The following is a 16,055-nucleotide window of genomic DNA, read 5'->3' as shown; positions in this document are numbered from 1 at the left end:
AATAGCAGGGTCGTGGAATGGGGAAGGGGCCGCTCTAGAAAGGGGGTCCGAGAGGGAGCTGGAGATCACAGAAGTTTGCTGGAGGAGTGGCCTCACCGCGGCCCTGAGCCCAGCCCCCGGGGGCAGGGACGGGGTCGGGAGGCCACGGATCTGTCCCCTGTCCCTTGCTGCCTGCCCGGAGATGCGTGTTTCCCCCTAGGGCCCTCCCAGGATCGCGAGGCCGGGACCGCACACTCGGCGGGAGGCCGGTGCCCTGCGTTTTTCCTGATTCTTTTGCTGAAGGAGCGGCGGGCTGGGACGTGGATCCGACCGGCCGGTGGACCCCGCGGTGGGCCTGAAACAGGGATCATTCCACTGGGACCTCCCCGGCGCATGCCTTAGAGCCCTGGCGCCGCTGCTCCCTCGGTTTCCCGGTCGGCGAAGAGAACTGCCCTGCCACGTCCCCGCGGGCCACGCCTTCCCGGGGGCCGCCTCGTCCCGGAGCCCGTCCGGCCCGCTCTCTCCTCCGCGCCGCCGAGCGCGCCGAGGCCCAGGAGGGTGGCCTGAGGGACTGGGCTGGGCAGCGCCACCAGGGGCGATCCGGTCTCTGGACCCTGAGCTTCTGCGGGGCAGAAAACTTGGCTGCGGGAGCCGGGAGACCCCTCCTGGGCAGCTCGAATTGCAGCCCCCACCCTCCCCACCTGGACTCACCAGGCCTGGGTCCCCGAAGATGCCCCTCGGTCCTCGCGGGAAGGAAACTGAGGCCCAAGAGGCCAGGACCTGCCTGAGCCACAGAGCTAGTCAGTGGCGGGCGGCCTCGAACCCAGGGCCCCACAGGGAAACCTCCGCGGTCCTCAGACTTATCTACCCCTCAACTTCCACACACCCCCCCTCCCGCCCCCCTCCCCCCGCCCCGAGGGCTCGGAGTCTTTCTCTTCTTACTCCAGTCCCCCTCGCCCTGCCCCGCCCACTTCACCGCAGAGCCCAGCCAGGGAGGCCTCGCCCCGGCGCCTCCTCTGGGCCGGCTCCTACTCAGCCTGCGAGGCCCCGCAGAGCTGCCAGGCCACTCATCTGGGTCCCTGGAGTCGCCAGATCTCTGCTTCTGGGGGTTATCCATTTCCGCTTGTGTCTCCCGCTGGCCTGCCACTCTCCCACCCCCCAACCCCCCGCCCTGGGTCCGCCCAAAGGGTAGGCGGGTGTTGCGGGTCAGTTTAATATGATTTCAAATTCACTTGCTTGTGATTTAAATGAAGTTGTTTTAATCCACTTGTTTATGGTCGAAACCAAATTTTTTTCTTTGATATAAGTATGAAGTTAGTTGTGCCAGGCTGTCATCATTCTACCTCTGTTGTTGTTGGTAAGCGGTTCGCAGCCCCGCTATGGCAAAAGGACCTTTACTATATATACCGAGAGTGTGAGGACTATTTGAGAGTTTCGATTTGGGCAAGGCGACTGTCTGATAACTTAAAAACTCTCCGAAGACCCTTGAGACATTTGCTCCTATGCTCAAGGCTACTCTTTGGTGGGTTGTGGTGTTTTAAACCTTGGAGAAGTGATAATCCTTTGAGCAGCTCAGCCCTCTGCACTAATACTGGCCTCTTGGTTCCCTAGCAACAGTGCTCTAGCAAAACGGGACTTTTACTTTTGCACTGCCAGCCAGAAATCAGCTTTTTGGTTGGTCACTGCTGACTCTCCAGAATGTGTCCTCGTATTAAAAGGTACACCTCATATTAAATTTGGACATTATTCCTTCATCTTCCCTTCCCTGGAACAATAGTGCTATTAATCTGTCATTTGGATTATGTGATTCCTTTATTTGGTTTATTAAGAGACATGCTATTAGCTTGTGAAATTATTATAATTCCCACAACAGACCTGTGCTAAATAAATTTTTGGAAAAAACAGAATCAATTTCCGAGTATAATGTTTGCTACCACCCCACCCCCCCACCCCAAATGCAGGAGGCAGAGAGTTTCCCTATGGCCCTGGAAGCCAATTAGTTCAAACCATCTTTCTGAGAACTTGGTTCCCACCTCAGAGCTTTTCCCCCTTCAGTTTCTGCAGCCCGGAATGCTCTTCCTTCTCATCCTTACCCCTTGGCTCTAACTCTTCAGGGCTCCTTCATGTCAATTAGGTCTCAGCTCAAATGTCCCCTCCCTGACCATACATGCAAAGAAGCCTATGTAGGGGAGGAAGAAATGTTCCTCTACCCTCCTACATTCTCTCTGCTGTTCAAATAATTAAATCAACATGAGAAATATTGACAAGAGAAAACAACCACATTTAATTGTATTCATAGGTACAGGAACCCCGCATACACGAGAGAGTCAGAGAGCCCACATACGTAGAGGTTCAGAGACAGAAAACTAAAAATAAGGTATGTATGACATCCCGAGCTAATGAATGCCAGGGGGGAGGAGATCAATAAGAATTCTCAGATTGATAAGAAGAGCAGATGGTCGGTAATTTGATGTATGCCCTGCCATATATATAGGCCATAAAACATCTCTGGTAATAACTCTATTACGGGCAAGGTGGTTTTACGGGGTGCAGAAGTTTCTTCTGAGTCACAGTGTCTCCATTGCCTTCAGCTCAAATAATCTATATGCCAAAGTAGCACATTTTAGGGATGCCTGTTTAAACCCTTTCCACCTGCCCTCAAGTCTATCACATCCTTAGGCTGTATTTTCATTACAGCACTAGCCACTACAGAAAACTTGCCTACACTCTTGTTTTTATTTCCTGTGTATTACTGGTCTTCCTCACTAAATTTTATTCAATTAATAATATAAGCCATAATAATAGTGTTAGAAGGTAATACGTGATGTGGAAAAAATAAAGCAAGGTAAGGGAGATTGGGAATTGTGGGAGTGAGGAGCATGAATTTTAAATAGGATCATCAGGATAGGCTTCACTGAGAAGGTGACATCTGATAAATACTTGAAGGAAATGATGGAACCAGTCATGCCGATATCTGAAGGAAGAGCATCCCAGGCAGGAGGAGGGCCTGGTGCAATGGCTTTGAGGCCTGTTGTTTTGAGGAACTGCAAGGAGGCCAGTGTGGCTGGGCTGTGGTGGGGTAGGGAGGGGAAGCTGTAGGAGGTGAGATGAGAATGTGTGGGTGGGTCTTGAGTGAGCTTTTAAAGGATTACTCAAACTGCAGTGGAGAATAAATGTCCATAAAATGTAAGCTGCAGCACTAATCTAGGCTGGATGTGATGGGACTGGGGAAGTCGTGAGGCGTCCAGATTCAGAATGCATCCTGAAGGTAGAGAGCGCAGCGTTTGTGGGGAGACTGAATGTGGAGAATGAGGGAAACAAGAGGCAGGGAGGACTCCCAGGTTTTGACTTGAGCACCGAGAAGGACACCTGCCATTACAGGAGATATGGAAGGTGGCAGGTGTTCCGTTTAGCGCCTGTTATGTTTGAGATGTCCATGCCCATCCAAGTGAATGTGCCAGGAATAGTGTTCGGCTCTAGTAGTCTGTCAATAAAATTTTGATGAATGAAATTGGGAAGAAGTATGCAAAGTGCCTGGACTAGCATAAAGGGTGTCAGGTAGGAAGGAAGAGAGCCTCCTGGCATTTCAAGGGCTGCACCGGGTTTGCTTTCCCCCACCCATTCTTCTCTCAAGCCTAGGCTAAGGGTTTTGAGAGGCTTACTACGGACCACGCTTCAGGGCATCCTCTCATTTCCTTTTAACAAAGTCCTTAGCAGGTATTCAATGCACAGCTATTTATTGAGCATCAACGAAGTGCCAGGCACTACCCTTGCACGCAGGGTCCGGCAGAGGAGAAAGGTCTAGCCTCAGGGGATCCAGGGCGGGAAGAACAACAGACCTCACGGCCCGAGGCGCTTTGTGCGCCCAAAGGAGGCGGGGCTTTGGGAGGTTCGGAAGGAGCTGGGCGCACAGAGGGCGGGGCACGACGTTACTAGGGGGATTCTGATAGGCTCCAACGGGAAAGGCTGAGGACAGTCAGGCCCCGCCCCCCAGAACGCGGTAGGAGAATGTTGTGACTGCCAGGGTTCGCGGCTCCCGCTGCACTGGCGGCGGCTGGTCGGAGGGAGTCATCCGGTGAGTGCCGCGGGAGGAGGACTCTGGAGTGGGGGTGGGGGTCCCCCGCGCTGGGCCTGCTGCCTTTGGTGTCCAGAGGCGACATCTCAGACCCGGTAGGAGTCCCGAGCCTGGTCTTGGCCTGGAGCCTCTCCTCTTCCCGGACGTCCTGGTGCCGGTGCTGCCTTTCTTTGGCCCCGGGCCGGGAGGAGGGCAGCCCTTGACTCTCAGGGCGCCCAGCACTGCAAAGGGGGTAAGATCTGAAGTCTAAGAAACCTTATTTAGTACTTTTGAAGGAAGAAGGGAGGTGATGGCTGGGGAGGGAGTGGGGGTAGTGAGGGCGGCTTGGGGATCCACGCCCAGGGTTGAAGGTGACAGGGCTAGCCAGGCAGTAGTGACTCCAGTGCTTTTCTAACGTTTCTTAGCTTCCAAAACCCAACATATAAAGCTGGTAAAAGCAGAGCAGATCTGGTCAGGTCCTGAGACGCTGAGCCCAGAGCAATGTTGCGGAAGACAGGTAATCTATGTGGGAAGGCGTGGCCTTGGGAGGGTAGGTGACCAGTTGGGAGCGGGGGCTACTTGGAGGGAGTCCAGTCCTCTGGCGTCTGGGCCTCCTCCGTGATGTGGACATGCGGGGGGACATGTTCCTCTTATTCTTGGAGCTGGCCAGGAAAAGAAGAAGAAATGCTCCCCACCTAGAAATCAGTTCCTCTCTAAAGAGGTCTCTTTTTTCTCATCCCCTCTCCCCCATAGTGCAGAGGCCTTACCTTATATAATATTAACATGGTGCTGAGAAGAGCCCTGTAAAGTTAGTACATTAACTCCATCTTACAGAAAAGGAAACTGAGACCCAAGAGGGAAAGGCCTCACCCAGCTGAGCTGGCTGGGTGCAGGTCCCACCTGGCTGACCTCTTTAGCCCTCCTGAGGCCTCTTGGGGATCTCTAATGGTCAGCAAACATCCTGGGTGAGACTCAGGAGACCTGGAGTCTGGCTACAGTGTACTCTCAAGTCCTGTGTGGCGCAGCTGGTCTAGGTATAGAAAGGAAATGACCTCAGCTATTAGTTTTTGCTAACTCGAGCACTGCTGGGGCAATGACAGCGAGTGAGGACCCAGGCTTCGAACACACTGCCCTAGTCCAGGCACCATCAGCCCACTCGCTGCATGCAGGAGCCAGCAGTTGCAGGAAGAGCCAATTCGGCCTGAAGCCCAGGATCTGTTCGGCTCATGTGCAGGCTGGGGACCTCTGCAGGGCTGAGCAGCTTGTGGAGGGGGGTGGGGTGAGGGCGGGGGCTATGGGAGTCACTCATAGTCATCCACCAACCCTCCTACAGTGCTCTTGCTGGCCCTGGTGGACCAGGTGCTGGTGCTAGAGAATGGGCTCCTGCGGAAGCCACCCATGGGCTGGCTGGCCTGGGAACGCTTCCGCTGCAACATTGACTGTGATGAGGACCCAAAGAACTGCATCAGGTGAGTAAGGTCCACACCACCTGGCAAGCTTTGCCAAGGGCCCTGCAGAGTCGGGGCAAGGAGGAGAGGGTCATTGAGAAAAGACGACAGGGTCAAAGAGCCCCATCTCTCATCCTAGAGAGACTGAAGCCATAGGTGACTTTTGGGACACCTGACCTGCTGGGGGCCTCTGTGGGGCCTTGCAGGCTGTGGGGCAGGTACCTTGTAGTGGACTCGAGCCCTGAGAGAATCAAAAGATCACTGTAAGGCCAGGCCAGACCTCATAGTGCTTCCCCTGGCTCAGTCCTGCCTCTTGGCCTGGTGGCCAGACCATTCCTTTCAGCTTCACACTGCTTAGGGCTCATAACACAGTCCCTGTTGTCCTTTACAATTGTTATCTGGCTTAGTCTTCAGTTGTCAGGGCCCTGAATTCACACTCAGAGCATCTGAGAAGCTCTGAGGCACATGTTAGGCCACTAAACTGCTCCATCCCCTGCCCCTCTCACCAGTGAGCAGCTCTTCATGGAGATGGCCGACCGGCTGGCACAGGACGGATGGCGGGACCTGGGCTACACATACCTTAACATCGATGACTGCTGGATTGGTGGACGCGATGCCAAAGGCTACCTGGTGCCTGATCCCAAGCGCTTCCCCAATGGCATTGCCTTCCTGGCTGACTATGTGAGCTCCGCCCTAGCCCTGCCCCTGGCCTGGGGGCCAGATCACTCTTTCCACCCTACCCTACTTAGGGCTCCATTTCCACAATCCCTGCTAGAGAACTCAGTCTGGTGGAGAAATATAAACAAACAGCTAGGTTTGGCTGGTGGTGAGTGAGAACCAGGAAGGGCATCTGATCCAGCCTGGGATTTCAGGAAGTTCTGTGGAAGAGGAGGTAATCCTTGAGGTGATACAGAGAGATGGCATTTAAGGCAGAGGGGATGGCAGAAGCAAAGGCCTAGAGGCAAGAAACAGCCCATGGGGGGTGTGTGTTGGAGGGAGGGGAAGGACCATAGTTGGCAGAGGCCAGCCAACAAGCACAGAGCCTTGCCTTTGGGCATCAGGGCACCGTTGAAGGTTTTAAAGGGGACTGGCCAGATGCACCTGTGAGGCTGCTCCCTGAGGGTTCTGCCTGAACCCCTGGCGTTCCTTGGCTCTCCCCACAGGCTCACTCCTTGGGCCTGCAGCTGGGCATCTATGAGGACATGGGCAACCTCACCTGCATGGGTTACCCAGGCACCACGCTAGACAAAGTGGTCCAGGACGCTCAAACCTTTGCTAAGTGGAAGGTAGACATGCTGAAGCTGGACGGCTGCTTCTCAACCCCGGAGGAACGGGCCAAAGGTGAGTCCCACAGCTGGCTGGGGGCCATCCGGTACATAGGAAGGGATGGCCATGGAAGGCCCACTGGTGCCCACTTGGCCAAGCTTATCTGTGTGTATGGCCCTTGGGAAGTAGTGCTTCCTAATTTCCCTCACAAGGGACTGGGTGATCTTGGCCCCAGGCTCCCAAAAGACGGGTTGGCACCATGCCCCACCTAGGAGGTGTTTGAGCCTCAGCTTCCTCACATTTGGTGGGAAAAGCTCTGGACTGAGGCCCCAGACTGCCTCCCGCATCTCCTTGGTCCTGAAACATGGGGGTTGTACTTCTCCAGGGTACCCCATGATGGCTGCGGCCCTGAACGGCACAGGTCGCCCCATCGCCTTCTCCTGCAGCTGGCCAGCCTACGAAGGGGGCCTTCCCCCCAAGGTAAGCCATTCTGTGCTCCCACCTGGCAGTGTTCCCCACGCCTGGCCTCTTCACCTCCAGTGCGGAGTCGGCGCTGCTCTCACCGCAGTTGCCCACTTGGCTGATTTGTAAGTCTAGAGAAAGGGACCTAAGTACCCCACGGGGGGCCTCAGCCAGCCTCAGGTCTCAGAGAAGCGGTGGCACTTGTTAAGTGGGCTGAAGGCATGGGAACCGTGTGTGATGTGCCAACCCATGGCAGCCATCAAGTGGTTGGAATCTGGGTTGTATTGAGTGGACTAGGAGATCCAGAAGGTTGGTGATGATAGGCAGGTGGGGCTGAGCTTCTGAAGAGCCTTGTGGGCACCTTAGCACCTAGGACACTAGAAAGGGCGAGCTCAGACTTGCAGACCCAGGGGAGAATGCTGGCAGAGGATGGGACTCGCAACTGCAAGAACACAGGGGGGATATGCAGCAGGGATGTTGTTGGTATACCAGCTTGGGTTGGTATCCTGGGTTTGGCCCCACCTGGCATAGGAGGGCAGGGTAGGCTTCTGGCACCAGCATGCATGGAGCAGAGGCCTGGGCAGCCCCAGAGCAGTTCCACTCTCTCCAAGGCCTTCCTTATCTTGAACCAGCTAGGGCCTGTTCTCTCCCGTTCCCCACCCTCTGTGTCTCCAGCTGAGCCTCCCCAGCCCCTGCATGGGCCTCCGGGCAGCAGGTTGTGATTCTGGTGCTGGACTCGGCCTCCTCTGACATCCAGGTAAACTACAGTCTGCTGGCAGACACCTGCAACCTCTGGCGCAACTATGATGACATCCAGGACTCTTGGAGCAGCATGCTCTCCATCCTGGACTGGTTTGTGGACCATCAGGACATACTGCAGCCAGTGGCAGGCCCTGGACACTGGAACGACCCAGACATGGTATGCCAACATGGAAGGGGATGTCCCATGGTCTACCCTCCATGATGGACCTGCTCCCCACTGCTCTGTGCCCTCTAACTGTTCACTTACTGCCAGGTTCTAGATCCATGTCTCTGAACTGTGTCCTTGAACCAGCTGCATTAGACTTGCCTTGGAGCTTATTTACAATTCTGTTCCCAGGGCCCTACCCCCACCATTTGGATCAGAATGCTGGGGCAGGGCCTGGGAACACCCATTGTTGACAATCTTTCCAGGCAATTCTGATGCTTGAAACGTGAACTTGGTCTGCAGTGACTCTTGTGTGAACCATTATTCCTCCGCAGGGTGAAAAATATGAATATTTCACACTTCCTTGCCATTCCCTCCCTAGCCTGTCCCAGCCCAGCCTGCCTTGACTCTTCTTTCAATGCCTGGTATACTGTTACGCTCCAGCAGAGCTTCCATAGGTAGAACCGGCCCCTCGTACACACCTCACTCATAGCCCTGGGGACTTAAGTATTTTTTCAATTTGTCTATAGTTTTATTGCTATCTCTTCATTTAGTCAAGCGTTTACTACCAGTGATGATTATAATAATAGAAATACTCAGCCAGATGGTGGGGCACCGGAGAAACAGAAGTTGACCTGCCTTAGAACTCTAGCTCCTGCTCTGCCATGTACCTTGGGAAAGTGACTTAATTTTTTTTCTGTGCCTCAGTTTTATCAAGGAAAATGAGAAAAATAATAATGGCTACCTTATACAGGGTGGTTTTGAGCATGAAATGGATGACCCTTTCAAATGCTTGGCACAGCTTGGCACATATACCATGCTTACTTAAATTGGTATCACTAAACAGGTAACAATCTTGTGAGCAATAATCATTTCTGTCCTGTCTGGATCAGTTGCCCTGGGTCCGGACTCCCTGTCGGTCCAGTCAGCTGTGGTCAGGGCAGGTGGGTGGTTACCAGCAGAAGCAGACACTCTTATCTGGCTCTGGTTCTGGCTCCCTACCATTGCCTCCCTGGGGGAGTTTCTTGACTTACATGTTTCATTTTGTTGCCTTTGGCAACAGGATCACATTGGATCATCTGGGCAACCTGTGACACGAACAGCTCCCCCAGTTTTTGGCGAATAAACAGCTGAGGCTCAGATGGAAAGTGACTCCACTCATCCCGAGGCCACGCTGCTGGGGAATGGTGTTTGCCGAACCCAGCTCCCGCATGTGGCCATCCTTCCCATCTCCGTCTTCCCTTGCCTCAGCTACAAGCTTAGGGTGGCTCCCTGAGACCTCCTCCCTAAGGAGGGAAGGGCTGACTGATCCTCTCCTCTGCCCTTAGCTGCTCATTGGGAACTTCGGCCTCAGCTTCGAGCAAGCCCGGGCGCAGATGGCCCTGTGGACTGTGCTGGCAGCCCCCCTCTTCATGTCCACAGACCTGCGCACCATCTCTGCCCAGAACATGGACATTCTGCAGAATCCACTCATGATCAAAATCAATCAGGATCCCTTAGGCATCCAGGGACGCAGGATTCTCAAGGTACTGGGGTGTGGGGGGAAGGAAAAGGAGGCTGAGGGACTAGGCTCCCTTGAAATCAAGGCTACATTCAGCTGAAGACTCTACTGGGTACTACTCCAACTCACCCCACTTGCCCTGGTGAGAGCAGGGCCAGAGCAGGACAGCTCATGGGAGATGGGGAAGAGAGGCATCACCACACCAGTTCACAGGGAACAGTGAGCCTCTCAGTTTGGAAGGGTGAGATGTCTGGCAGAGAACTGTGCTGTCCCGTAGAAAATGGGGACTTCCCTGTAGCGTTTGGAAGTTGTTTGAGCCAAGGAATATGAATATTACTCATACCAGCATCTACTATTTACTGATCACCTACTGGGTGCTGGGCATTCTAGATATATTTTCTCAGAAGGTAGATACTCTTTCCCTGTCTTACAAATGAGGAGACCGAGACTTGAAGAGTCTAAGTAACTTTAGCTCAAGACCCCACCATTGGTAAATGGCACAATAGTACTCAATTCCAAGAGTGTCACTCCAAAGTTTGTGCTCTTTACACAGATCCTTTCACCTCCAGTAAAAAAGAAACCTATACACCTATTGCATGCACCTGTAGAAGTGGTGAGGCCCAGAGAGGTAACTAATGCCTGCCTGGCCAGGGACCTTTGGTTCATTCTCCTGGCTGCTCAGGGCAGAGTCCATCAGGCCCACTAGCCAATGCCGTCCACTCCAGTGCAGCAGCTGTCCCTGTCTGTCCCCCATGATCATACTAGGAGCTCCCTGAGACAGGATCTCATGCAGCATTGTCTCTGTGTTCTGACATGGGGCCTGGCATAGAGTAAGTGTTGGGGAATGTCTGCTGAGTCAGGGAAAGAAGGAAAGCAGAATAAGAGAAGTTGGGGTGCTAGAGGGCTGTGGTATCCTCCCCAGGTTTTTGCATGACAAAACTGTGGGTGAGGGTTGAGGGCCAGGAAGGAGACTTGAGGGTCAACCTGAGCAGGGACCCCAGCCAGTAGCCTCTTCTGTGTGCAGAGCAAATCCTTCATTGAAGTGTTCCTGCGGCCCCTGGCCAGCAATGCCTATGCCTTAGTCTTCTTCAGCCGCAGGACGGATATGCCTTATCGCTTCCACTCCTCCCTTGCCCAGCTCAACTTCAGCAGCTCCATTTTGTATGAGGTGAGTGCTCTGCAGATTGACAGTGCCTTTTATTTCCTTGGGAGGGCATTGCTGGGGGTGGTCCTCACTCGCACATGGCCTTCCCTAAGCCATGGGCCTTGGGTTCTGTGGCTGGTGCCCATGGGGCAGCTGCAGGCACTGAGGGCCAGGGCTGGTGCTGTCCTCTGCACCGGTATCTTCCAACTGCACCACCAGAACTCCTGTGTATAAATGAGTCCCATTACCCACTGAGGCCGTGCTCCTCCCCTCATTAGTCAGCCCTTGCTGGCACGTTCCTCGGGTTCTCTGTGGGCTAGGGCTGCCACCACTGCCTGTGTTTGGACATCTGTCGGTGTGCCAGTGAAGAAGTAATGGGAGACCCAGGGTTCCCACTTCTACAGTGCACACTGGAGGCCTAGCACAGACAGGCCAAAGTCGAGGCTTCTGCATCCTCTGAGGGGTCTCTGCACGGCCGTTCTTATTGTGACATTGGTTATGTCCCTCCCCGCTGCAGGCCCAGGATGTCTACACCGGTAGTATCATCAGTGGCCTCCAGGCTGAGACCAGCTTCACAGTGATCATCAATCCTTCAGGGGTGGTGATGTGGTACCTGTATCCTGTTAGGAAGCTGAGGGTACCCCAGCTATGAGGAGCTGAGACACATGACAGGCTGCAGCAGCACCACTGAACCCAGACCGTGGAGCCTTGGCTTGCTGAGGGCCAATAGGCGGGGTTCTCTGCTATCCAGGCCTGCTCGGTGAGCAACTCCATCAGACCCAAAGTGTAATCTCAGGGCCAGGTTTCACGTGCTGCCCAAGTGTGAACCCTCCTGGAAACATCTTGGGCACTTTCCCGTGGCCTTCCTGGCCTCTTACCTCATCTGCACAGCACCACAGATGTTGCTGAACAACTTGGCCAGCCTCCTGAGTCCCCATAGGCAGGGGCACTGGTACCCATCAGGACTCTAGCCTCTGACCTTTTATTGACTCTGAAATCAAGATTTGGAATTTTTCTTATAATTAGGAGTGGAGATTTGACCTCTTGTCAGGAACTTCCATGAATCATGTGGTTGGCTTTTCTGCCTGGAGGAAGCCTTGCAGGCTGACACTGCAAGGGAGTGACCTTGGCCCCCTAGGGTCACCAATAAAGCTGTTCTTTAGTCACATATGTATAACGTGGACCTGGGACTATGGGCACCTTCAGTTGGGGACTCTGGCAGTACATAGGGTGCTGGTTTTAAATCTTGCCTCATGTGAAAGATGTGTGGCATCTTCTGGCCTCTCATTTTCCAAAGTGACCTGCAGATTATACGTCAGTCCAGACTTGCCTCTTACCAGGGAGCCATCCCTGCTCTGTCCAATACAATGGCGGTGGTGGTGACAACACAGTGAGGCAGAGTAGCAGTGGTCCCAGGCCCTCTTTGTCTTGCGCATCCCTTCCCCACCCCGTTCAGACATTCCAGGCTCTGCTGGCCAAGACCACCACTCTCACCTGCCCCTCAGCTGCACGGACAAGGCCCTGATCTGCTAAGGAACTTTGCATTGTTGCCTTAGACACCTTTCAGCTCATCCCGCCTCTTCTGACAGGGCTTCATTCAGCAGTTCTCAGGCTGGGTGCCAGTGAGTGAGGTTCTGCTCTGCCTTTCTCCCGCAGGGTCCCTGCAGCTTGTCCTCTCCCCTAGTTTTCTCCCCCCTAACCTGGCTGCAGTGTTAGATCCTATGTGTCTTAGAAAAGTCTAGGATCTCTATGTGTCTTAGAACATATTTCCTGTTCCTCCTCCTAGAGAAAGGGTTTAAAGTAAAATAATAGCACATTCTTGACTGCTTTCCTTTGGTTCCTATTTCCTAAGCCCTCTTCCTTTAGCTGAGACAGGGCACCTGTCTTCCCTGATGTAAGTCAGCAAACTTGAAGATAGGTCCATTGGAATTAACCTATCTGAAGAATAGAAAGAAGGAGGAAGAAAAATGCTCAGAAGCTCAGAGGCTCGCGGGATACCATGCAACATACCAACATACATATAAAGAAAGGGCAGAAAGAATATTTGAAAAGATAATGGCTCAATTCTTCCCATATTTGGTGACAAATATTAATCTACACATCCAAGAAGCTCAATGAGCTCCTGGTAGGATAAGTTCAATGAGATCCATATCTAGATACATCATATTCAAACTCTCAGAAAACAAAGGGAGAATTTTTTAAAGCAGCAAGACAAAAGTGACTCATCACACATCACATACAAGAGAAAATACTTTTGAGATCAATGAAAATGAATACACAACATACCAAAATTACTAAAATACACCACTCTAAAACCTAGGAGTGAAAGTAGTGATCAGAGGGAAATATGGAAGTTGCCTATATTAAAAAGAATGTAAAGACAACTCACACAATGGCAGAAAATTTCTGCAATTCGTATTTCTGATAAAGGAATTCTATTTAAAATATATAAAAAGCTCTTAAAACTCAATAATACAAAGAAATAGCTCAACTAAAAATGGGCAAGCAGCCCTGATCAGTGTAACTCAGCCTCCTCCCACAAAGTGAAAGTCGCCAGTTTGACTCCCAGTCAGGGCACATGCCTGTGTTGTGGGCTCTTTTCTCCAGAGCCTTGCAGAAAGCAAGGGTGCTTGCAGAAAGCAACCAATTGATGTTTCTCACCCTCTCTCCCTCCCTTCCTCTTTCTCTAAAATAAATGAATAAGTAAATAAAATCTTCAAAAGAACTTTAAAAAATGGGCAAAGTATCTGAATAGGCATTTTTCCAAGGAAGATAGGTAAATGGCCAATGCTCAACATCACTAACCATTAGAGAAATGCAAATAAAACAATGAGATACCACTTCACAACCAGAAGGGTGCCTAGAATAAAAATGTAATAAGTGTTCGCAAGGATGTGGATTGGAATCCCCATACCTGCGGGTAGGAATATAAAACTGGTACAGCAGATTGGAAGATGGTCTAGCATTTAATTCCTCAAATAATTAAATATAGGGTTATCATAAGACACAGAAATTCCATGTCTAGGTGTATACCCAAAAGAAATGAAAACATATGTCCACACAAAACCTTGTAAACAAGTATTTCTAGCACCACTATTTACAAGAGCCAAAAGGTAGAAATAATACAAATGTCCTCCACCAATTGATGAATGGATAAACAAAATATGGTTACCAATACAATGGAATATTATTCAGCCACAAAATGGAGTAAAATACTGACATGCTACATGGATGAATTTTGAAAACATCATGCTAAGGGAAAGAAGCCAGTCACAAAGACCACACATCATGATTCCATTCATATAAAAGTCCAGGATAGGAAAATCTATACAGAGACAGATAGTGTTTGCTTAGGACTGGGTGGGGAAGATGGGGGTATAGGTAATGGCAGCTAAAAGGTACAAGCTTGCTTTCTGAGGTGATGAAAATGTCCCTAAATTGACTGGAATGATGGCTGCACATATCTGTGAATATATTAAAAATCATTGAATTGTATACATTAAAATGGGTGGACTATGTGATATGTGAATTATATAGCAATAAAGCTGTTTAAAAAAAGCAAATAAACCTCACACCTACTCCCATTCCAGCATTATTCACAATAGCTAAGATATGTGAGCAACCCAAAAGTCCACTGATAGATGAGTGGATAAAGAAAATTAGGTATATTCATACAATAGAACACTAGCTTTAAAAACGAAGTGTGGTCACATGCTACAACATGGATGAATCTTGAGAATATTATGCTAAGTAAGAAGCCAGTCACACAAAAAAACCCCAAATACTGTATGATTTCACTACATGAGGCACCTAAAGTAGTCAATTTCATAGAAACAGAAAGTAGAAAGTAGCATGGGGGTTACTAGGGGTGTGTGGGAGGGGGAAATGAGGGCTATTCAATGGGTATTGAGTTTTAGTCTTACAAAATAGTTTTAGAGATTCACTGCACTACAGTGAGTACAGGCATCTCCCAGTTTTCATAAGTTGGTGTTACTCCATTTTTATTTAAGACCTATATTAGTACAATACTGATTTTCACTAACCAAAAGAAATCCCCCAATTCGTCAATTACAGTTTAAGTTTTCTTACCCTCATACCCGCTATATCAACAGGTTTCTTTCCTGAGCTTTTGCTTTTGGTGAGTTGTGATTCTCTGTATCCCTCTGTCTCTCCAATGTTGTGGACAGCAGTCTGCCCTTTAATTTCCAATGGATCTAAGAAGAGTAATTGATTTTCAATTTACTCAACTTCTTTCTTATAAAGATGGGAGTGTTGACTTCCAACCCCTTTACACAGCAGCACAGAAAACCTTAATCTCTTTAGGAACCAATCTGTGAAGGGAGCTGGAAGATCTGCAGGCAAGGAATATTTGCACAAGGGGACAAGTTTCCTAACTAAGGCTGGATCACATGTTCAGACCAAAGTCCTTCCTGGTGGAGGCATCAAAACAATGCAGACGTCGCCTTCTCCAGGAAGCCGACAAGTCCTCCTTAAGCAGTCAGAACCCCTCCCCTAAGCCCTGGGCAGACCTCTATCATTGCACTTCTGTCAGAAACTAGGAGTGTCTCACTCTCTTGTTGGTCATCAGGTAAAAGCCAGAGGCATAATGCCAGAATTGGGTCCAAGGGAAAAGCCTAAGCTTGGGCATAAATATTTCCAAAATAGTTCCCAAAATGAAGTATTCCAAGGTCCAAACAAGGGTTGAGGACCAGGAAAAGTAAGACTATCAGAGCAAGCCAAGAGGAGGGGGGGCCAGACAACTTCCCCAGAAGAACCACACAGAGGGTGAAGTACCTACCTGTTCTTATCTTATATTTTGGGGGTGGGTGGGATCCAGGACAGGGTGGACACTTGCAAAATGTAATGAAATCATTTATCAGTGAAGCAACCTGTGTACTGCTTGACAGGATTCCTTGGAACACGGGGTTGCCACAGAGCAGCCTCAGTAAGTACTTGACCTGACCTGATCCTTAGGAAGCCCAGAGCACAATGTCGGGTAGCACAACAAACAAGTGGTCGGCTCACATGCTCTGATTTATTCGGGCCCTCCTCTTCATGGGAACAGGCTCCCCCAACTTGGGCAAGTGTGCTCCATCAAGGGGCACTTCAGCACAAGACTTCAGCACGGAGAGGTTCCATCTCTCTCGGAATCAGATAATTAATAGTTGAAGCAGGGCAAGTGCAGAGCCCAGTCAGGAAGCTAAGAACCTTGCGCATCCAAGCTGCCCTACTGGACAATCCCAAGGGACCAGCGCCAGGCCATGCATATCATAGATGCCATCAGACACTGAAAG

The 16,055-nt window shown here is 51.0% G+C and overlaps 1 protein-coding gene across 3 annotated transcripts; it reads left to right on the top strand.

Annotated features, from left to right (window-relative positions):
- Positions 1-3,972: 3,972 nt before the first annotated feature.
- NAGA (alpha-N-acetylgalactosaminidase) lies at positions 3,973-14,328 on the top strand. Of its 3 annotated transcripts, none has more exons than XM_054582465.1 (10): positions 3,973-4,054; positions 4,459-4,550; positions 5,367-5,502; positions 5,991-6,162; positions 6,645-6,822; positions 7,133-7,227; positions 7,967-8,128; positions 9,445-9,642; positions 10,642-10,785; positions 11,279-14,328. In XM_054582465.1, exons 2-10 carry the CDS (start codon positions 4,535-4,537, stop codon positions 11,411-11,413), a joined length of 1,236 nt encoding a protein of 411 aa, XP_054438440.1. In that variant the 5' UTR covers positions 3,973-4,054; positions 4,459-4,534; the 3' UTR covers positions 11,414-14,328. The 3 variants fall into 3 exon arrangements, with proteins under 3 accessions (XP_054438440.1, XP_054438442.1, XP_054438441.1); XM_054582466.1 differs by lacking the exon at positions 3,973-4,054 and adding an exon at positions 4,061-4,286; XM_054582467.1 differs by lacking the exon at positions 4,459-4,550.
- The last annotated feature ends 1,727 nt before the right edge of the window (positions 14,329-16,055 follow it).

This window comes from Pteronotus mesoamericanus, unplaced genomic scaffold (genome assembly GCF_021234165.1).
Source record: "Pteronotus mesoamericanus isolate MK-2021 breed Mesoamerican mustached bat unplaced genomic scaffold, CSHL_Meso_final contig_702, whole genome shotgun sequence".
NCBI lineage: Eukaryota > Metazoa > Chordata > Mammalia > Chiroptera > Mormoopidae > Pteronotus > Pteronotus mesoamericanus.
Note: the sequence above shows the minus strand (reverse complement) of the source record. Positions and strands in the feature narration are given on the sequence as shown.